Raw genomic sequence first — 23,097 nt, 5'->3', positions numbered from 1 at the left:
CTGGGCAAAATTCTGTGTGCAACAACCCTATGCAATGTGAATTACATTATTTCCTTTCGTTTACTTAACAAATATCTGAGCATTCAGATGTATCCACAGAGGGCAACGATGACGAGACCCAATGAGCTCCCCACACGTTTCGTGAGAGTGAACCCGCTCTCTAAGTTAAATAACAAGCCACTTAAGCTGAGGTGTCATTTTGAGAAAAGTACTGTAGAGCAGCTGCGATTGAGACTTAGAGACTATCTGATGAAACCAACCAAAAGAAACCAACCACTGACTGAAATGAGCATGTTGCTGCTACAGGGTGTATACACAGGTAAGGAAAAAAAATTCCTGGACCTCTCCTGGATTTCCCAGTTAAAAACACACTTTCTCCCGAACGAAAATACATTTTTTCTGTGTTAAGCAACAGTATACTTTTTCTCGAAACTGTAAAACTTGTCAATCCTTTGAATGATTGTGGTTTTATAGACCGGCATAGAACTTTTCGGCACTTTAGAAAACGAAACTCAGGGGAAAAAAAACACGTTTTGGAAAGTCGTCAGATAAGCAGCAACATACACACTGCATATTTTTGTATTAAGAAAGTATTAATTCGAATTCCACCAAACACTGCATGTTACTTTCCGAAGCACTGAAATTGAAATTGCGATACACTTTTGTAAGCCAGTCATAGCTCATGTCACGTGATCTCACAAGCCCATAACAGCGGACATTCAGAGCATAGGACATGCGATGTAGTCGGCAAATAGCAACATCACTGTTAAGTAGCGCCAACACACAAACAGAAAAAGTTATTGGTTTAAATTAATATACATAGTGTTGCTACAAGAAAATAGAAGCTTTGACATATAATATTGGTCTCTAAGATTAATAAGTTGCAAGAGAAGCCAAGCTTTCACATATAATGTTGATCTTCTTTGTGCTTGTTACATATTAAGGTACAATGCACAAATATACCAGTAAAATTTTTAACAATGACATAAATGACTTATCTGGGCTCAAAATTATTCTAAATGGGCATCCTCAAAGAGTTGATTTTTAAATGAGAGTAAAACGATCTGTGATTTAAGAAATTCATCGTACATTCTAGCACATAGTTCATCTAGCATAAAAGGAAATTTACTTTGACAGCAACATTTTTAAAACAATCATTCGCAATATTTTCCTGCAACCTGTTAGAAATAGGTTCGTTTCAGCAGTTGTCAGAGAGTGCCAGATACCAGGTGTCACTGCGCTTGTGCAGCTACGATGACGCAGAAAGTCCTTATGTTTGTACATGTAAAACATTAAAAGATCTCTTACGTCATAAAAGAAACAAGACATCAGAGGATATTTCAAGAGCATTGGAATTTTGTGAACCATACTAAAACACATAATTTGGCTTAAAGTGCACATCTGTATGTTCAGATTCGAACGTAAATTTTCTTGGAGTACCAGTACTGTATTATCTCATGTTTGGTTCATTATTATGGCAATACCATGCCTGCCGGAAGACAAAAACATGCACTTGAAATGCAGCAAACAATTGAAACTAGCCAATAGTGTAGACTTAAACATTTCATTTCAAATAAGTTGACTGCCTCAGAGGAAAACATTAATAAAAGCCAAATTTCTTTAGCAAACCGACAAAAATAACTCCATTGCTCTGCAAGGCGATTAATGCTTGACTGTCAGAAAGCTGCAAATAAAATAAAATCTGAAACTAATAATATATTTTAGCCTTCTGTATCACTTAACAGCTTCCGGCCACATAAATCCATTTTGTTTTCATTTGACGTTAGAGTAATAAACAAAGAGGAAACAGCAAAATCAATAAACATTAACACGGGTCATGCGGAGACTACCCACCTCCCCATTACAATTCAGACTGCTCTGTGCATCAGCCCCAGGTCTACGATATTTCCGAACTGGAGTAATACTAGATACCTTCCTTGAGCATTAGAGGTAGGACACCAAAAATTTAAAAAAATCGAGTTTTCAAAAATATGTTCATTTTGTAGCACACATCTTTCAAGAGTCTTATACATAAAACATACGTGTTCGAGAAAATGTAAGACATGTTATTTGATAACAAAGTGCAATGCCACACCTCTCCACACAGATTCTTCTATTGCACGTCACTGTATTTCGCTCTGCGGAATTCAAACGTGTAATATTTTGTAATGGATGCCCTCAAACTATATTCAGGACAGTGGAAATTAAAATGTCCTGTGGTACCTCTCCTGCTCCCCGTCAGCCAGTTTGACACCCCGGGTAGCATCTGGCTGCTTGCTACTACTGCTAATACAGCTAACTGCCGCACTTCCGCAGCCAGAAGCACAAGAAGGTATTACTCGTACACGACTCAACTGCGCTTGTGCATGAGATCGTTCGCAACTGCTCAAATGAATCTAACCTAAGCAGTTGTAACGCTCATCAGAGGCAATTTTTTGTTATGAAGCATTACATAGTCTTCCTAAAGCCTTGTTTGCAGATGCTTGTATGAACACTGTGTTTTGATATTGTATATGGAGCTTTTTTAAGTTTTATTTTAATTTTTTTTCTCTTGTTCATGTTTTATTACTGCAGTATTATTCTGCAGTAGCGAGATACAGTAATAACCTTTGTTATAGTATTGGTTCTTAGCAGTCAAAGTTACAAAAATTTAACTGAAAACTAAACCTATGAAAAATTCCTAGAATTCTAAAAAAATTTCCGGGTTTTTCCCGGTTTTCTCCTAGATGAAAAAGTTCCCAGATCTCCCGGTTGTCCCTGATTGTACAGACCCTGTGTTAACCGTAAGATTTTATGTCAAAGGAACCTTTCAAATAGTGCAACAGCTTGCCGAGCTGTCCATAAGAGAATTACAAGAGAATTAAAGTCTACAGTAACTTTTCTCCATGCCTTTACCTTACTGGCCACAATGACTTCATCTTTACACTTGGCCAACAGAATTTCCTGCAGTAAGTCTTTTTCGTATTGACAGAATATTCTTTTTCTGTTTACTTGCTCCAACAGTAATAGTACAACACCTTCAATAATAAATACTGCGTACCTACAATGTACGATAAATATCTGCAGTCAAAGGATGATAATCATGCCAATAGCTGATTTTATCCGTGTTGCCAACATGTTATGTGCTGGCATAAGCTGGTGCCAGCACACCATGCAGCAAAAGAAGTTGCGAGAAGATTGACAGAGGCCAACGACAGACTCGCAGGAAACGCGCCGTCAACACCCTCTCAGGCACAAGTATTTAGATAGCCGCTGCGGACTGGAGGACAAGTCTGTCACACCCAGTGAGTTCCAGTCTGTTATACAGTGAGTCACTTAGTTGAAGTCGCAGCCACAGCCTCTAGTTCAGAATCTGGCAGCACACAGTGACCGGAATAGTGCACACAGCGGACTTTTACTTCACCAGCAGTATGGTTAATGTGGACTTCTATTGCAGACAGCTTGTACCACAAAGACTATCGTAAGTTAACCAATTTTCTATTTTATGAATGAAGAACCCAGTTAATATATGCACGCAGTTTGTGTTATAGAAAGAGGATACCGGCCACCAAACAGCAACTCCTCCTTGCTTCCCATGGTACAGCTCTACAGAGACAATGTGATGACATAAAATGTTACATGCTACCTAAGATCAAATCCGAATCTGCTTTGGTGGATCCAAGTGTAGTATTATACAATAGAGTGGGGTTCTGAACAAAGTTCAATTTCTGATCTAACGACAAATTTGATTTCCAGTCAGCGATGTTGGTAAAATTTGGTCTTACTGTTTTCGAACAAGGTTTTCCAATTTTGTGTGGAACAATCAGTCTTTCCATCTCATGACATCCCATAAGTGTCTCCTGTGCCAATGTGATGGGCAACTTTTCCGAACTTTATCCCTTTCCCTAAATCTCCCCAGTCCTGCTCTTTCAACACTCTCCATTTTCCTTCGCCCTTCTGCCAGTAGAAGGAGCCACTGGCTCTGAAAGCTTACGAACTTCTCCTGCTGCCGCTTGGTGAGTAGATTTCTCATATAGCCAAATACATTATGTTTTCAAAAATTGACCACTGTAGCTAGTGATATTTTTGAAACAAAAGTTGATATTCATTTAGATTCCAGTAGCAAATCATCTAATGTCACAGGAATTACTAGCAGAAATGAGAAAAAAGTTTGGGTCCTATACTACCAGTAAAAGGAATAAACCTTGTTGAAATTACAAGCAATAAAGGAAAACATATTAAAGTAGGGACATGACTACCTGTTACATTTAACACAGCCTCTCTCTAATAGACATTAAACATTGCCCCTTATTTAAAGCTAGACTTATTATTGGGCTTCAATTGGTTTACAGATAACAAGGTATTATTGGGCATGTATGGGAAGCAAATGGTGGAGGGGCTAGTATGATTTTCCTAAATAATTTATTACAGTTTAAGGAAGAAAAAAATAATGAATCATATTCATCTAGTAGCCGCCGCTGATACTGTGGTGGTAGAAGAACAAGAACAAATTAGACAAAAATCATCAGAAAATATTAAATTAAAATCTGAAGTTTCGGATATACTGATGGAAAAACAGAAGAGTTAATTAGAAAATACGTAAACTAGAGGAAAGGCAGCCACTCACTAACAGCTGACTAATATGTGGTACATAGAAACAGGCAACAGAAAAATGTATTCACACTAGCTCATGAGCTCTTGCTCTTTCTCTAATAAAAGCATATTCATTTATGTACACAACAACCAGGGGCAGGGGGGATGCACAAGGCAAAGAGGGTGGTAATGCATAGTGTGAGCCAGATCTTTTGACAGGTGATTCATGTGTCTGCACAATGTGATGAAAGAAGTTTAGAGGGGAAGAGTGTACAGAGAGGGTGACGGAGCTGGGGGAAAGGGAGGGGAGCAAAGAGGAGGAACACAGAAATGAAGAGGGAGACGGGGAGGGAACAGAGAAAGGGAGAGAATTGAAAAGGGAGAGAGGGATGGGGGGGGGGGGGGGGAGTGTCCAAAGGCGGGAGGGTGAGGGAGTGATAGGAGAAGACTGTGGGAGGGGAAGAAGTGCTGTGGACAGAAGAGAGTAGGGAAAAGATAAGGTACGGTGAGGCAGTGGGAAAGAGGTTAGAGGTGGTTTAGACCAGGAGGACTGCGAGAGCACAGGATACGCTGGTGAGACAATTCCCACCTGTGTTGTTCAGAGTAACTAATGCTGGAAGGGAGTATCCAAAGAGCTCACCTAGGAAGCAGCTTTCAACTCTAGATGGTCGAGATTGTGGTTTGCCACAGTTCAGTAGTGGCTATTCATGCAAGCAAACAGTTGATTACTTTTCCTGCTATACTGAATACTGCACAATAACTGCCGCATGGCTGGTGTATAAAACGACTGCTTTCACATGCAACCCTGCCTTTTATTATGGGATACTAAATGCCTGTGACTGGACTGCAGTAGGAGTGAGTGAGTAGGTATACAAGATACGTCTTGAACCTAGGTCAAGCACAGGGGAATGGCCCATGTGATGCAGGATTGGGAGTAGGATTGGTATGGGGATAGACAAGGATATTCTGTAGGATGGGTGGGTAGCAGACTACTACTTTGGACGATATTGGTTGGATATCTCTCATCTCAGGGCATGTAAGAGATAATCAGTCTCTTGTGAAGGATGTGGTTGAGCTTTTCAAGGTCAGAGTGATGCTGGTGACGAAAGGAGTGCTTGTTGGTGGCTGATTAACAGGTTTACTGCTGTCATCAGAGGAGATGGAATAGGAATTCTGTTTAGGCATGAGCTGGGTAGGATACTGTCTTTCAATGAAGGCTCTGTTAAGGTCAACAGTATATTTGGACAACTCTTACTTTCTCCTGCAGAAGTGGTGTCCAAAGGTGGCAAGCTGTAAGGAAGACACTTTGACATGGAATGGTTTATTATTATTGTTGTTGTTGTTGTTGTTGTTGTTGTCATTATCTTCAGCCCAAAGATGGTCTGACACTGCTCTCCACACTACACTATCCTGTGCAAGCCGCTTCATCTCCAAATAATTACTGCAATCTACATCCTTCTGAAACTGCTTACTGTATTCATCTCTTGGCCTCCCTCTACAATTTTTATTCCTCACACTTCTCTCCAGTGTTAAGCTGCTGATCCCTTGATGTCTCAGAATGTGTCTAGTGGATCCCTTCTTTTGGTCAAGTTGTGCTACACATTTCTTGTCTCCCCATTTCTACTCAGTACCTCCTCATCAGTTACATGAATTACCCAATTCTATTCAGTACCTCCTCATTACTTACGTGATCTACCCAGCTAATCTTCAACACTCCTTGTAGCATCACATTTTGAAAATTTCTATTCTCTTTACTGTTTATCATCCATGTTTCAATTCCATACATGGCTACACACCACATAAATACTTTCAGAAAAGACTTCCTAAGTCTTAAATCTATATTTGATGTTAACAAATTTCTCTTCTTCAGAAATGCTTTTATTGCAGCTGCCAGTATACATTTTATATCCTCTCTACTTCAGCAATCATCAGTTATTTTGCTACCCAAATAGAAAAACTCATGTACTTCTTTAGATGTCTCATTTCTTAATCTCAGTCTCTTAGCATTAGCTGTTTTAATTCTGACTGCATTTCATTATCCTTGTATTGCTTTTGTTGATGTTTATCTTACATCTTCCTTTCAAGACTATGTCCATTCCATTCAAAAGCTCTCCCAAGTCCTTTGATCTGTCTGAAATTATAATTGGCAAATGTTTTCCCCAAACTTTAATTCCTATTCCAATTTTTTTTGTGGTTTCCTTTACTGGCTGTTCAATGTACAGACTGAATAACATCGGGGATAAGCTACAACCCTGTGTCACTCCCTTTTCAACGACTGCCTCCCTTTCATGCCCCTCAACTGTTACATCTGCTATCTGGTTTCTGTACAAGTTGTAAATAGTCATTCACTCCCTGTATTTTAACCCCGCTACCTTCTGAATTTCAGAGTGCTCCAGTCAACAATGTCAACAGCTTCCTCTAAGCCTACAAATGCTGTAAAATGTAGTATCATCGTTTTCTTGTCACTTTTTCCCTTTGAGCCCAATATTTTATACGTAATTGCACAAGTGGTCCACATGGATCAAAGACTTATTTATGACAGAGAGAGAGAGAGAGAGAGAGAGAGCGAGGGGGGAGGGGGGGGGGGATTATTTCTGACCTGTGATGTAAAAACTCTGTGGATAGAATGTGGAACATTATGCATTCTATGAACTAAATTACTTCTGATTTAGCAGTTGTGGAGAGTATGATCTCATTGGGACTATAATAAGCGGCATTATTGGAAGCTGCCATTTTGAATATGGATGTAATTTGTTTGGTTATGATAACTTAGCATCTCATACAAGAGGCTGATGTATCCCGAAATACAGGGTGAGGACCATTTATGGAAAAATATAATTTCATGAATGGAAAAGGTACGTTTAATTCTTTGGTTATTTTAACTTCTTCCTTGTCTGTGGCTCACAACATTATTTCATGTGTCGTAATTCTAGATAACTTCGTATCCTGGGAAATCAGTAAAGCCTGCACCACAGTTTTTTATGCTCTATTTTGAGAAATTAATTTCTGAACTTGTATCAAAATTATTACACAACTTGGACACTGATTCCCATACTGCAGAGTGAGTACATCATAGCACCCATGATGGATTCTCAACAGTGTAAGATTGTGCCTCTGATTATTTTAAGAATTTTCACAGTCGACGATTGCCAGAATTCTGCAGAGCCACAGAAATTTTATTCCAGGTGCTGACTTTGAAATCAAGACACAGAGTATGAATAAAAACTGTAACTGCCTAATCAGTTTGTTTTATAGACTAGAGAATTTGAACAGGAATTAAATTTATACCTGGGAGTGTGGGAGATCTTAGTGTTAAAATATTGGAGAAGCGGCTTCTCTCACCCTAAACTTTACATTCAAATAACTAGATATTAACTGAATCTTCTGTCTGTTCTTGGTAGAACAACATTATAATGAATGAAAAGTGTTAGTATGAATGTCTGAAGATGGCCTTGTAAGTCAAAAACCAGTTAACACAATAAAAGTAATTCTGTGGAACAAAAGCAACTAGCACTTTGTATTTATTAACTAGATATTATTCATTCATAATAAGTTAACTTCCATTTAATGAGGAGAGAAGTTAAATTGGTAATTGTTTAGGCCAGGACTCTGTGTATAATATTTGTGAGTATCTGTTTCATGCTACAATGGAATGAGTACTGCTGCTATGACACTGTGTGCACACTACGTAGGTCCCTCACATGTGAATTTCAGTCCAAATACTCGACAGAAGACAAGATATAAAGGCACGACCTCTACCCAACTATCTTTCTGTATCTTTTATGCCACCAATTTGGTTCTTGTAGTGAGTAGAAGTGGCAAGGACTCTGTTGTTGTTCTATGTTAAGGATAGTTTTCCATTTTTGCTATCATTCTGTAGAAAAACTTCTGCAGTGATAGTCTGTGAAGTCCTACAAGATTTGCGTGTGAAATAGTGATTAATTTATTGTGTGTGTTTTCAGAAAAGTAGAGTTTGCAGAACTGTTGCCATCATTTCATTGTTTTAACTCATGCACAGTTTAAAATGCAAGTGGAACAAGAAAGCAAAATGCAACCAGGTAATGTAAGGGATGCAACTGCCGATCCCACAGCTGCTGTGCAGGATCTAGCTAGATCCTCAGCACCCATGATTTATCCCTTCACTGTAATTACGCAAAAGCTTACTTTGCTATTCAAGTCGATCAGATGGCATAAGTGCAGTCAGAAATCCAGACACATCTGAACTTAATTCTACTGATTGTGTAAAATCAAAACAAAATGCAAGAGACGATACCTGATCTTATCAGAAACCATGAGGCCACGTCGAGTGAATTCAAGAATTGCGACAGGCTCAAGACAAATTTCTGACAGAGATTGAAAAGATAGGTGATACTGTCAAAGAAATATGAATCAACAAAATCAGGTGGAAGAAATGGTTGCTAGCCTCAGTAAAACAATGCAAGATATTTCGTCAGGACAGTACGCTAAAAATCAAAGAAAATTTTGAAATACACAAGCGTTACTTTCTGGAGGCCAGCAGCAAGTCTTATTCTTAGCTCACTTATTTGTCTCATAGTTTAATTCTTAATTTCTTTGCGCGTTTTTGGGTACTTGCATAGTTTAATTCACAAATTTCGAGTGTATTATAGTATTTAAGAGTTGTATCATCGTGTTTTTGTACCCGAATAGCGTAAATTCACGTAGTCGAAGGTTTTTTTTTTTTTTTTTTTTTTTGAACGGCTTGTGAGATAAAAAAAATTGTTAGGGATGGACAGGGACTGCACCTGTTACATACGGATTCAGGGGGAATTGGCCACCATCAGTAAACAGCTGGAATCTGTGTTGGCCGTGGTCAACAGGCTCCAGGCTGTTGCCCTGGGCCGCGGTGACATTGGGACACCCGAGGAGAGCATCTGAAACCTGTAGCATCGCCTGGGATCTCTGATGCCACTGCGCCTTCGGATTCAGATGTCCCTGCTGATCGACACTTGCCTGATGGCGATTCGCGAAACGTGGCGGGATCGCGAATCCCTGTGCGGAAGGCGAGAGTTGGTGCTGGCCGCAAGGCTGTACCCTTACGTCTCCGTAACAGGTTTGAGGTACTGCCCACTGCTGAAAGTACTTCTGAGCCAGCAAGGGCAGCCTCGCCTGTTGCGGCAGTGGTCGGTCTTCCTGAGACGTTTGGACAAGCGCAGAGGGTGGGATTGCTTCTCATTGGGAGCTTCAATGTTAGGCGGGTGATAGAGCTCCTTAGGGCTATGGCAGCTAAGGACAGGAAGAAAGACAATGTGCACTCCGTGTGCATACTGGTGGGAGTCATCCAAGATGTGGAAAGGGTCCTTCTGGATGCCATGAAGGGTACAGGGTGCAGCCAACTGCAGGTGGTGGTTCATGTTGGCACTAATGACGTGTGTCGCTATGGATTGGAAGAGATTCTCTCTGGTTTCCGGTGGCTATCTGAGTTGGTGAAGACTGCCAGTCTTGCTAGCGAGATGAAGGCAGAGCTCACCATCTGCAGCATCATCGACAGGACCGATTGCGGACCTTTGGTACAGAGCCAAGTGGAGGGTCTGAATCAGAGGCTCAAACGGTTCTGCGACCGTGTAGGCTGCAGATTCCTCGACTTGCGCAATAGGGTGGTGGGGTTCGGATTCCGCTAAATAGGTCAGGTGTCCACTACGTACAGGAGGTGGCTACATGGGGAGCAGGGGCCGTGTGGCGTGGACTGGGCGGTTTTTTAGGATATACAGTCTCGGGAAAGATCAAAAAGGACTCCAGTCTCAAAGGGTACAGAGCAAAGAAACAACAATAATTGACTAAGCAACAGTCCATATTGTTGTAAATTGTCGTAGCTGTGTTGGAAAAGTAGCAGAGCTTCACGCGCCGATAGAAAGCACTGAAGCTGAAACCGTTATAGGAACAGACAGCTGGCTAAAGCCGGAGATAGATTCTGCCGAAATTTTTACAGAGGCACAAACCGTGTTCAGAAGGGATAGATTAAATAAAGTAGGTGGTGGTGTGTTTGTGTCTGTTGGTAGTAGTTTATCTTGTAGTGAAGTTGAAATAGATAGTTCCTGCAAATTACTATGGGTAGAGGTTATACTCAACAGCCATACCAAAATAATAATTGGCTACTTCAACCGACCCCCCCCACCCCCACCACCCCCCCAACTCAGATGATATAATAGCTGAACGGTTCAAAGACAACTTGAATTTTATTACAAATAAGTACCCCACTCATACAGTTATAATTGGTGGAGACTTCAATCTACCCTCGATTTGTTGGCGAAAATACATGTTCAAAGCCGGTGGTAGACAGGAAACATCTTCCGATATTGTGCTAATGCTTTCTCCGAGAATTACTTCGAACAATTAGTTCATGAGCCCACACGAATTGTAAGTGGTTGCGAAAACACACTTGACCTCTTAGCCACCACAAATAATCCTGATATAATAGAGAGCGTTATGACGGATACAGGGATTAGTGAACACAAGGTCATTGTAGTGAGGCTCAAAACCATATCAACCAAAACCACTAAAAATAAACGCAAAATATATCTATTTAAAACAGCAGATAAAAATTCACATGATGCCTTCCTAAGAGAGAGTCTCCATTCCTCCCAAGCTAATTATGTAAGTGTAGACCAGATATGGCTCAAATCTAAAGATACAGTATCGACAGAAATAGATAGATTCATACTGCATAAGTTAATGAGAGGCAGGACTGATCCACCATGGTACACAAAGCACATAAGAACACTGTTGCAGAAGCAACAAAAAAGCATGCTAAATTCAGAAGAATCAAAATTCCCAAAACCAGCTAAGTTTCACGGAAGTTCGAAATTTAGTGCGGACGTCAATGCGAGATGCTTTTAATTGTTTCCGCAATGAAGTAGTGTCTCAAAATATGGTAGAAAACCCAAAGAGATTATGGTTGTATGTAAAGTACACCAGTGGCAAAAAAACAGTCAATACCGTCACTGTGCGATAGCGATGGAAATGTTACTGATGATGGTGCCACTAAAGCGGAGTTACTAAATACAGTTTTCCGTAGTTCCTTTACAAAAGAAGACAAAGTAAATATTCCAGAATTCGAAACTAGAACAGCTGTTAGCATGAGTGACATAAAAGTAGATATCTTAGGTGTTGCGAAACAACTCAAATCACTTAAGAAAGGCAAGTCTTCCAGTCCAGATGGTATACCAATCAGGTTCCTTTCAGAGTATGCAGACACAATAGTGCCTTTCTTAGCAACCATATAAAACCGTTCACTTGATGAAAAGTCTGTTCCTAATGACTGGAAAGTAGCACAGGTCACACCAATATTCAAGAAAGGAAAGAGTAACCCATTGTATTACAGTCCCATATCACTGACCTCAATTTGCAGCAGGATTTTGGAGCATACACTGTACTTGAACAATATGAATCTCCTTGAAGAAAATGACTTATTGATACATAACTACCACGGATTCAGAAAATATCATTCTTGTGCAACAAAGCTAGGTCTTTATTCCCATGAAGTAATGAGTGCTGTTAACAAGGGATCTCAGATCGATTCCGTATTCCTAGATTTCAAGAAGGCTTTTGATACCGTTCCTCACAAGCGACTATTAATCAAAATGCATGCATAGGGAGTATCGGACAGTTGTGAGACTGGACTCATGATTTCCTCTCAGAGAGGTCACCGTTCATAGTTATAGACGGTAAATCATCGAGTAGAACAGAAGTGATATCTGGCGTTCCGCAAGGTAGTGTCTTAGGCCCTCTGCTGTTCATGATTTACATAAATGATCTAGGTGATAATCTGAAGAGCCCCCTTAGATTGTTTGCAGATGACGCTGTAATTTACCATCTAGTAAAATCATCAGACAATCAATTCCAATTACAAAATGAACTAGAGAGAATTTCTGTATGGTGCAAAAAGTGGCAATTGACACTAAACAAAGAAAAGTGCAAGGTTATCCACATGGGTACTAAAAGAAATCCGTTAAATTTTGGGTATACGATAAATCACACAAATCTAGGGGCTGTCAATTAGACTAAATACCTAGGAATTACAATTACTAGCAGCTTAAATTGGAAAGACCACATAGATAATATTGTGGGGAAGGCAAAACAAAGACTGCACTTTGTTGGCAGAACACTTAGAAGATGCAACAAACCCAATAAAGAGACAGCCTACATTACACTTGTCTGTCCTTTGCTGGAATATTATTGTCCGGTGTGGGATCCTTACCAGGTAGGATTAACAGAGGACATCGAAAAAATGCAAAGGAGGGCAGCTCGTTTCATGTTATCGCACAATAGGGGTGAGAGCGTCAATGATATGATACGCGAGTTGGGGTGCCAGTCACTGAAACAAAGGTGGTTTTCTTTGTGGCGAGATCTATGAATGGAGAAATGATCATCATAATAAAATAAGAGAAATCGGAGCTCGAACAGAAAGATTTAGGTGGTCCTTTTTTCCATGTGCTATCCGAGAGTGGAATGGTAGAGAAGTAGTACGAAAATGGTTCGATGAACCCTCTGCCAGGCACTTAAGTGTCAATTGCAGAGTAAACATGTAGATGTAGATGCACGTAGATGTAGAGGTGATTGATAGCTGGGCAAAGGCATAGGAACAACAGCTGAATCAGGTGATAACAGACGGTGTAAAATCTGCTGTCTCACCTCTACCCCTAGATGAATTGCCAGAGAGACTTTCTTTAAGAAATGATTAAAAGAGGTTAAGACTCAGCTAGGCTCTGACTTTGTGAAATGGAAGGAGCAAGTCGAGGAGTCTATCAGGATGACCAAAGGAAAGCTAGAGGAGTTCCAAGGGACGATGAACAGTGGTAGCAAGGGTACATCAAGTTCCACAACAACAAACTTGGGGTGATGCATCCAGTTACAAAAATCTAAACTTGTATTCACCATTCTATAGTGCTCATAAAGTACACAAGATGCTGCTATGGGCCACTACATATATTCTACACCTAATATCAAAGAGAAAATGCTCAAGTATCGGCAATTTCAGATATTTCATCCTGATAAGAGAATGGTAAATCATTTGGTGTTTGTGTGAAGCTTCAGGGGACCTTTGGCAAGGAACTGGACTGGTACACAGAAGGAAAGCTATGTATCAAGTTATAATCCAAGGAGAAGGTGCACTATGGACAATCGACGCATGCGAATCTTGTTGGACTTAATGATGAATTTGAACAGGTGTTCTTAGCAAAATACTGGTCACAAGGAATTCAACAAAAGGTTGCACCAAGAAGTATTTTACCCTGAACAACTCTCATTCAAGCAAGGGTTGTTAGGAAAGTATTTCGAAAAATATCTTAATAAATTTTGCTATTGGGACAATCTGTTAACACAACTGGATGTATTGAGAACATTAAAAGCTAGACTACCGGTCAGTGTCAGAAATGAGCTAGTTAATGTGTCAGATAAATATTTGGAGGAATTTTTATCTGTGTTAGTTTTGATCGACCTGATTCAAGAATACGTGAAGTTCATGTAAGGATCAAATAACGGGTATAATAATGCAAACACTGGTGTCGATCACTAACGAAGTGACTGTGGAAATGGTAGTAATGCACAAAGAACCAACCAAATTGATAAAGCAAATAGAAGCAATGTACCAAATGGTAATCTGAACAATAGTTGGAAGAACAGCAGAAATGGATATGGTAGTGGCTTCCCACCGGCCAGAAACAAATTTAATACAGATGTTTGGAGGTACAATCCAGTCCAGCCTAATAACCAGCAACTGTCAACTAGTCAGTTTTGGAACATAATTTTCCACAACAGCAACAAGAGACTCGGTTGCAGTCTATACTGAGAGACTGACATATGCAGACACCAATAATTACGGAGAGAACAGTGATGCAAATAATGGCAGTGACGCGCACATCCAACAAACTAATCTTAACTGCCTCAAGCCCCCAGAGACGTGGTCAGGGATTCAAATAGGGGCTCTGACCAACAACTGCAGATGCTATGGTACGACAATGGAAAGGAATTAATGGAGTAATTGTCTGAGGATATTCATTAGTGTGACAAGGTTTATCCTTTCGTGCCAATGTCGAAAATTCTTGCTACAATCAAAGCAATTCCAGTCACCGGAACACTAGGTACTGGAGCTCCCACTAATATGATATAAAGTGCTTTGTCCCAAAAGCTATTGTGAAAAGCAAAACTACCAACTTTGCCAGTGGAGAACTACAGAATTATAGGAGCCTTAAGCACAATATCCAAAAGCGACAGGATGCAGATACAATTGATACTGAAATTGGGAAATGCAGCAATTACCTGTGCATTCCTGATTTTGAAAACCTGATAGTGGATTGTATTCTGGGCATTAGTAGCATACAAGAGAGGGACAGAAACATCAACTTCTTAGTGGGGAAAGCAGAATTTTGGATCAATGATGCTTTAGTGGAGGTTGACTTAATAGGGAAAGGAGTAGTACACGAGCAGTACTGCTGTGCAGCCCACATAAGCTTGATCATCACAAATAATAAACGACCGAAAAAGTTTTCCCTGAACACAATGAAATTATTACATTTTCAGATCATGTAATCGAGAAACTAAAGGAACCCATGTATCTCACTGATGAACAGAAGCTGCAATTATCAAGCCTCCTATTATCTCATTCTTTTTTTTGTTTTTAAGAAAAACTTGGAATTATCAAAGGATGTGTTATGCCACACAGGACATACTGTAATAGCTTCTATCCGGTTCCCTGGCATCATAAGAAACCTGCAGAAGAGGAAATTATGAACAACTTGCTTCACACCTCAACCAAATTCATGCCTGCTGCATTCATGTTTAGAAGAAAGGAAAGAAATGAACGGGCAGCTAAAAATTTGAAGGCAGAAGATACTGACATACCTCGGGAAGAGAAAATTAGACAAGCTCTGGCTAATCTCATCAAGAGGCTACGATCAGAAAAAAAGGATTACGACAGCAAACTCAAAGGGATGCAAACACTCAGGCTTGGCGAAAAGGCATTGCTGTGAATACATTCACGATCCTCTTTACCTTCCAAAAAAAATAGGAAGTGGCAATTATTATACACTAGACAGTTCGTAATTGTGAAGATTCCGAACCCTGGTGTGTATTTATTGACGTATCCAGAAAGTATACAAATCAGATCCCCATCAGTATATTAAATGATATCATGTGAAGTGAGTAACACTGTGGAAAGACCTATGATGATTAAATTCGAAGTGATTAGGGACTACACAGTGACGAGTGATGGACTGTGAATAAATTTATAGTAACTGTGTTTGGTGTTGGACTATGATGCACTCATATTGACATCAGAGTTACTAATAAGACATTATGCACCTCATAGTGAGAGCTTTAGAGAATTAATGGTAGTATTTATCTAATAATTCACTAATCAATCATTTTTACTGATGACCAAGTTAATTCTTTATTTTTAGGAAGAGTTTATATTCATTTTTAAATAATTAAGTTTTGATTTATGATGTATGTGTTTTATCCACTCAGGTTGATGCATTGTAAGTTAAGTCTTTTGTGAAAGGAAGTGTATGTGAAATGACAGAACTTTGCTGAAGGAGATATTATGATGGTGACATTTTTGGGACCTGCAGGCATCATTGATAATGAACAGTTAAATTTTGCTACATTCTTACCACTTAGTGTAGATGCAAGTTGGTTGGTATATAAGGCGTAGATTGGAATTAGTTTGGTTGTTCCTGACCCAAATTAATTTTACTTCCAGGAAGATGAAATACTTCATATACATTTGTTGTTGTGGTCTTCAGTCCCGAGACTGGTTTGATGCAGCTCTCCATGCTACTCTATCCAGTGCAAGCTTCTTCATCTCCCAGTACTTACTGCAACCTACATCCTTCTGAATGTGCTTAGTGTATTCATCTCTTGGTCTCCCTCTACAATTTTTACCCTCCGCGCTGCCCTCCAATGCTAAATTTGTGACCCCCTGATGCCTCAGAACATGTCCTACCAACCTGTCCCTTCTTCTTGTCAAGTTGTGCCTAAAACTCCTCTTCTCCCCAATTCTATTCAATACCTCCTCATTAGTTATGTAACTACCAATCTAATCTTCAGCATTCTTCTGTAACACCACATTTCAAAAGCTTCTATTCTCTTCTTGTCCAAACTATTTATCGTCTATGTTTCACTTCCATACACGGCTACACTCCATACAAATACTTTCAGAAACGACTTCCTGACACTTAAATCTATACTCGATGTTAACAAATTTCTCTTCTTCAGAAACGTTTCCTTGCCATTGCCAGTCTACATTTTATATCCTCTCTACTTCGACTACAATCAGTTATTTTGCTCCCCAAATAGCAAAACTCCTTTACTACTTTAAGTGTTTCATTTCCTAATCTAATTCCCTCAGCATCACCAGACTTAATTCGACTACATTCCATCATCCTCATTTTGCTTTTGTTGATGTTCATCTTATATCCTCCTTTCAAGACACTGTCCATTCCGTTCAACTGCTCTTCCCAAGTCCTTTGCTGTCTCTGACAGAATTACGATGTCATCGGTGAACCTCAAAGTTTTTATTTCTGCTCCATGGATTTTAATACCTAGTCCGAATTTTTCTTTTGTTTCCTTTACTGCTTGCTCAATATACTGATTGAATAACATCGGGGAGAGGCGACAACCCTGTTTCACTCCCTTACCAACCACTGCTTCCCTTTCATTCCCCTCGACTCTTACAACTGCCATCTGGTATCTGTACAAATTGTAAACAGCCTTTCGCTCCCTGTATTTTACCATTGCCACCTTTAGAATTTGGAAGAGAGTATTCCAGTCAACATTGTCAAAGGCTTTCTCTAAGTCTACAAATGCTAGAAACATAGGTTTGCCTTTCCTTAATCTTTCTTCTAAGATAAGTCATAAGGTCAGTATTGCCTCATGTGTTTCCACATTTCTACAGAATCCAAGCTGATCTTCCCCGAGGCCGGCTTCCACGAGTTTTTCCATTCGTCTGTAAAGAATCCGCATTAGTATTTTGCAGCTGTGACTTATTAAACTGATAGATCGATAATTTTCGCATCTGTCAACACCTGCTTTCTTTGGGATTGGAATTATTATATTCTTCTTGAAGTCTGAGGGAATTTCGCCTGTCTCATACATCTTGCTCATGAGATGGTAGAGTTTTGTCAGGACTGGCTCTCCCGAGGCCGTCAGTAGTTCTAATGGAATGTTGTCTGCCGCTGGGCACGCACTGCCTGCTGCTAAGAAGGTGATTGTTTCCCAGGCGGGAACATTATTTTCCTGCCTATGTCGCATACTACTCTAGTGAGCCACATCATGTGTGGATCTGCTGCATGTACCTTCGTTATGCAAGTGTGGCATTTATTGAATTTTTAATTTACGATGGCAACCTTGTTACAAGTTCTCTGTGAAGTAAGCATCACAGCAGCAGTTTCCGTGGTGTAGCAGCCATCACGTCTGCCTAACACGCAGAAGGTCCCTGGTTCGACTCAGGTCTTTCAGTGCTCTGTCAAAATCTTCACACAGTATCGTATCTCCCATTTCATCTTCATCTACATCCTCTTCCATTTCCTTGTATAGACCCTCTATATACTCCTTCCACCTTTCTGCTTTCCCTACTTTGCTTAGAACTGGGTTTCCATATGAGCTCTTGATGTTCATACAAGTGGCTCTCTTTTCTCCAAACGTATCTTTAATTTTCCTGTAGGCAGTATCTATCTTTCCCCTAGTGAGATAAGCCTCTACATCCTTACATTTGTCCTCTAGCCATCCCTGCTTAGCCATTTTGCACTGTCAGTCGATCTCATTTTTGAGACGTTTGTATTCCTTTTTGCCTGCTTATTTACGGCATTTTTATATTTTCTCCTTTAATCAATTAAATTCAGTATCTCTTGTGTTACCCAAGGATTTCTACTAGCCCTCGTCTTTTCACCTACTTGGTCCTCTGCTGCCTTCACTACTTCATCCCTCTGAGCTATCCATCATTCTTCTACTGTATTTCTTTCCCCCATTCCTTCCAATTGTTCCCTTATGCTCTCCTTGAAACTCTGTACAACCTCTGGTTTAGTCAGTGTATCCAGGTCCCACCTCCTTAAATTCCCAACTTTTTGCAGTTTCTTCAGTTTTAATCTACAGTTCATAACCAATAGATTGTGGTCAGAGTCCACACCTGCCCCTGGAAATGTCTTACACTTTAAAACCTGGTTCCTAAATCTTTGTCTTACCATTATATAATCTATCTGATACCTTCTAGTATCTCCAGGATTCTTCCATGCATACAACCTTCTTTCATGATTCTTGAACCAAGTGTTAGCTATGATTAAGTTATGCTCTGTGCAAACTTCTACCAGACGGCTTCCTCTTTCATTTCTCTCCCCCAATCCATATTCACCTACTATGTTTCCTTCTCTCCCTTTTCCTACTCTCTAATTCCAGTCACCCATGAGTATTACATTTTTGTCTCCCTTCACTACCTGAATAATTTCTTTTATCTCATCATACATTTCATCATGAATGTAAGAGGAATTAATATATCTATCCGCTCTAAAGTGAATTCAGTTTCATACATGGTGTGAAAAGAAACTGAGAAGAGTTTAACAGAGAAATGTATGATGAAAGCATAGAAGTGGTGCGAAGGCAAGGTGGTTTATAGTCTTCATCAGAAGTATTTCCCAGGTGGAAAAAAGCAAAATATTCAGTTCTTTAAAATAAATAACACCAACAATTAACAAAGCACATGGGCAGTAGTCAGTCAATATGGAAGAAAGCTCCAAAATTTTGATGAAAAATTGAATATCATGTAAATGAGTTTCTGAAACAGGTGAGCTTAACAACTACTGTTAAACTCCTAGTTTTGGAAACAAACCAACCTTTAGCTGAAGATATATCCACTCATTATTTTATGGTATAATTTTTTGAGGTAAATTTTCATTTAGGAAAGAAGTGTTTATTGTCAGAAATAGTTTCCAGCCACTAGGTGGGTCTGTTTTGCACACAACCCTCGCCATTTTCCTCTCTCCTCCCATCACAACTTTGCCACCACCCTGAATCAGCCCTATTTTCTCCGAATAGTCTCCTTTGCTCCTTTCAGATAACCCTCTCTTGGTCCTTTGCCTTGGTGCCTCTATTCAGGCATCTTCCCTGCAACTCTAATACATTTCATTTTCTTTAAAAGTTTAGGCAACTCAAGCCCTTGCTGACGCTATCTGCTTCTGGTTTCCAGGCAGTTTCTTACACCTGACTTTGTGAATACTGGTCTGGTAAAGATGTTCTGCCTCAGTTACAAGAATCACAAATATTTAAATAAGGAAAAAAGTTCTCACAGGAACACATTGGTAACACTAGAAGCAAACAGATGGGGTACACTATTTCCGTCTCAGAGGTGGGGACGTTCAGTGGTGACAGAAAGGGACATCCAGCCACACTAAACCACTAACATTGCCAAATCCAGATTAACATAACTACCCTGTGAAGATACAGGATAAAAGCCAGGGAAAAGAAGAGAAGATTAGCATAGGCCATTAACTTATGATTATCCTCTCCAACTTTATTCTTCAGGGGCTCCCATACCTTACTGCAGCACACATTGTCATACACTATCTCAAGATACAGGAAAATCAACAGATCTTGTCCACTCTCATGTTTCCCATGTAACTGCCTTACTGCAAATATGACATCTATCACTGACCTGCCAAGGCTGAAGCCATGCTGCTATTCCTTCAGTTTTCCTTAACTTTGCCCCTTATTCTCTTCCCTAGAATGTTGCAAATATTTCTTCCCAGTTGCACCCTTCTATAGTTCTTAAACTCATTCTCAATCCCTTTCTTTAAGACTGGGACAATTACTCCTTTCTTCGAGTCTTGTGGAGCTGCCTTCTCCCTCCAAACTACCCTCAGCACATTGCATTGTCATTACTGCCTTGTTGCTCCAGCCGCTCTTACCATTTCAGCTGACACCACCTACCCTCCTCCTCTTACTGTCCATGGCTGATACTACATTCGTACATCTAATACCTCTTTTTCTCAGATGTTATCCATCTCTTTACTGACCTCCATTCTTGGCTATCCATACTGGATTTAAAAGGGCTTCAAAGAATTCTTTCCGCATTGCTCTCAGTTTTTTCTTACTCCTTCCTTATTTTACATTTACATTTGGTGCAGTTAAGTTTCCAGTAACACATTTCCTCTTTGTCTTCCTTATCCCAAATAGCAATTACCTGTTGCTTTTTCTGCCTTCCTTCATCACTTCTGTCCATCAATTTCCTTTCTCCTCTGCTACTATCTTTTTGGCTTGCTTCTCCTTGCTATTGTATTCATGCCTTACATCTTGTTTCTTTTACTGAAACCATGCCCTAACTGCTGCTGTCCACCCCCCTTTTTATCCTGTACTGCTGCTTTCACTGTCTCATTCCACCTACATTTTTGCTTCAATCTTTTAATGTTGCCATCCACAGGTATCTTCAGGCTGATGTTTAAAGAGTTACACATTCTTTGAGAGAGTGCTGAAAAGTAATGCCTCCAAATGTCTTATGTGAAAACTCTTATTAAAGCTTTTTAAATAAAATGAACATTACAAACATTCTACATCTTTATTCTTCATGTCTACACATTTGCAGCCCTCTGCCGCTAGAGGGCTCCGAATTGTAGCCTATAACGTGGTGGTGTGTAATGTACCTATGTCTGTGTGTAACAAACGGTGTGCTGTATTCGAGTTCTGAATTCGGAAAGTTCATCTACATATGGAGCACCCTCTCCTTCAGCATGTCAATTCCAGAGACCACAGGAGTGCTGTGACATCTGGAACAATCTGATGCCTTGGGTTCACTGTCATCGATCATTCTACATACAGTCCTGACTTTGCCCTATTTCCAAAATTTAAAGGACCCCTTCGAAGCCTTCATTGCTATAGCAATGAATTGGTGCATGCAGAAGTGGGGTTGTGGCTCCATCAACAAAGTCAAACAGTCTACAGTGACAGTTATCAACAAACTGCTCTCTCATGGCACAAATGTGTTTGTTGCAAGAGTGACTATGTTGAGGAATAACCATGTAGAATAAAGACGTAGAATGTTAATAACATTCATTCTATTTATACAGCTTTAAGGGTTTTCACATAAAAAACTCAGAGGCATCACTTATCAGCACACCCTCATAACTGAACCATCACAATACATACATTCACAAATGAAATTTGTTATAAATAATCCATCAAAATTTGAGAGGCGTTACAATATATGAAGAAAATATGACCTTCGTCCCCGTCAGCCTTGTTTGGTTCAGATTCTGAACAAAAATATTTCAGGTGAGATCTAGGAGCAAGTTTACAGCATCTAATTCGGAATATGTTGTTACTGACAGTAAAGTAATGAATTCTGCTCTGCAGTTTCATAGATTGTCTGTATTACATAGCACTCTGTTTGAAATACTGAAATAAGGTCATGTTCACAAACAGCAGGAAATATTTTCCTACATCCAAAGCTAATCAGATCAGATTACTTTACAAAAGCTAATTTTAACTGTCTTACCTGCTCTGGGCTCATATATGTCTCTGTCCCGACTTGTGCAGTGTGCTTCTCATGCCTTCTTTCATACGATTGTTGAATGGTGTCATGGAACGTTTTTTTCTCCGTAACATTCTCTACCATTGCAGTAACAAGACCAAAGTCTCCAACCTTTATTTGGCCGTTCAATGAAAAGAATATGTTTGAAGGCTAAAAACATGGTAAGATCCCAAATTACTAAATCAGATATATGTTCTCACACATACTAGAAATATAACAAATAAAATAAACTAAAATACGAAGTATGTTGAAAAATTCACATTGTTCATTAACAGATAGTTCTGGTAAAATGATGCAGAAATTCTGAAACTACAGAAAATTTAAATATGTGTGAAAGTTATCATGCTAGAGTTTCTGTTCCCTTGATGTTAGGTGTGAATAAGTCAATGTATCAAGTTACAGCATTGGTCTTCTAGTGATTAATGTTAGGCAAGACATTGTTTTGTAAACCCCTTTTTTTTGTGAATATTGAATTGTCTAGGCTTGGTTTTGTGTGCCTTCCGTTTGAGGTAATCGTTGGGGTATGGTATGGGCAGCCGATGTTATGATATAAGAGCAAGGGCAGAGAGACCTCATTGCCAACTGCAGCTGCAAGGAGTACTTCAAACGAAAGATTCTGCAAACAATGCTGAAGAAGACAATATCAAGCTTGGATGTATTTTTTAGGCAGTCTCTGGACAGACCTCTTATGATAGCATCTAATGAAACACTGTACATTGTGTAATTGACTCTGAGAATAAAGTAATCTGTCAGCAAGAACAACAGTCTACTAATTTAAGTTGATTGGATAAACAGCTGTTTCATGTGGTGTGCTATGGTTCAGGAATTGTACAGGAGTACTGCACAATTAGCATGGTCACAGTACGATGCAGTAGCACTAACACAAAAATCGTGTGGCACCCCTGCAATGGTTAGTAGCAACTTCAGCAAACAATATTATATGCCATGCTACTCATTTGTTTTTGGCATCAGAGGTACAAGAGCCTAACAAAGTA

The 23,097-nt window shown here is 39.7% G+C and overlaps 1 protein-coding gene across 1 annotated transcript in view; it reads right to left on the bottom strand.

Moving 5' to 3' along the window:
* Nucleotides 1-23,097, bottom strand: part of LOC126482268 (eukaryotic translation initiation factor 2-alpha kinase-like) — a 191,284-nt gene that overhangs the window by 23,455 nt on the left and 144,732 nt on the right. The window contains exon 14 of the mRNA XM_050106249.1: nt 22,067-22,252. Within this exon, the coding sequence (XP_049962206.1) occupies nt 22,067-22,252 (186 nt within the window). The remainder of the gene's footprint in view (nt 1-22,066; nt 22,253-23,097) is intronic.

This window comes from Schistocerca serialis, chromosome 5, assembly GCF_023864345.2.
Source record: "Schistocerca serialis cubense isolate TAMUIC-IGC-003099 chromosome 5, iqSchSeri2.2, whole genome shotgun sequence".
Classification (NCBI taxonomy): Eukaryota; Metazoa; Arthropoda; class Insecta; order Orthoptera; family Acrididae; genus Schistocerca; species Schistocerca serialis.
The sequence above is the reverse complement of the archived record's forward strand: the minus strand, read 5'-3'. Positions and strand labels throughout refer to the sequence as shown.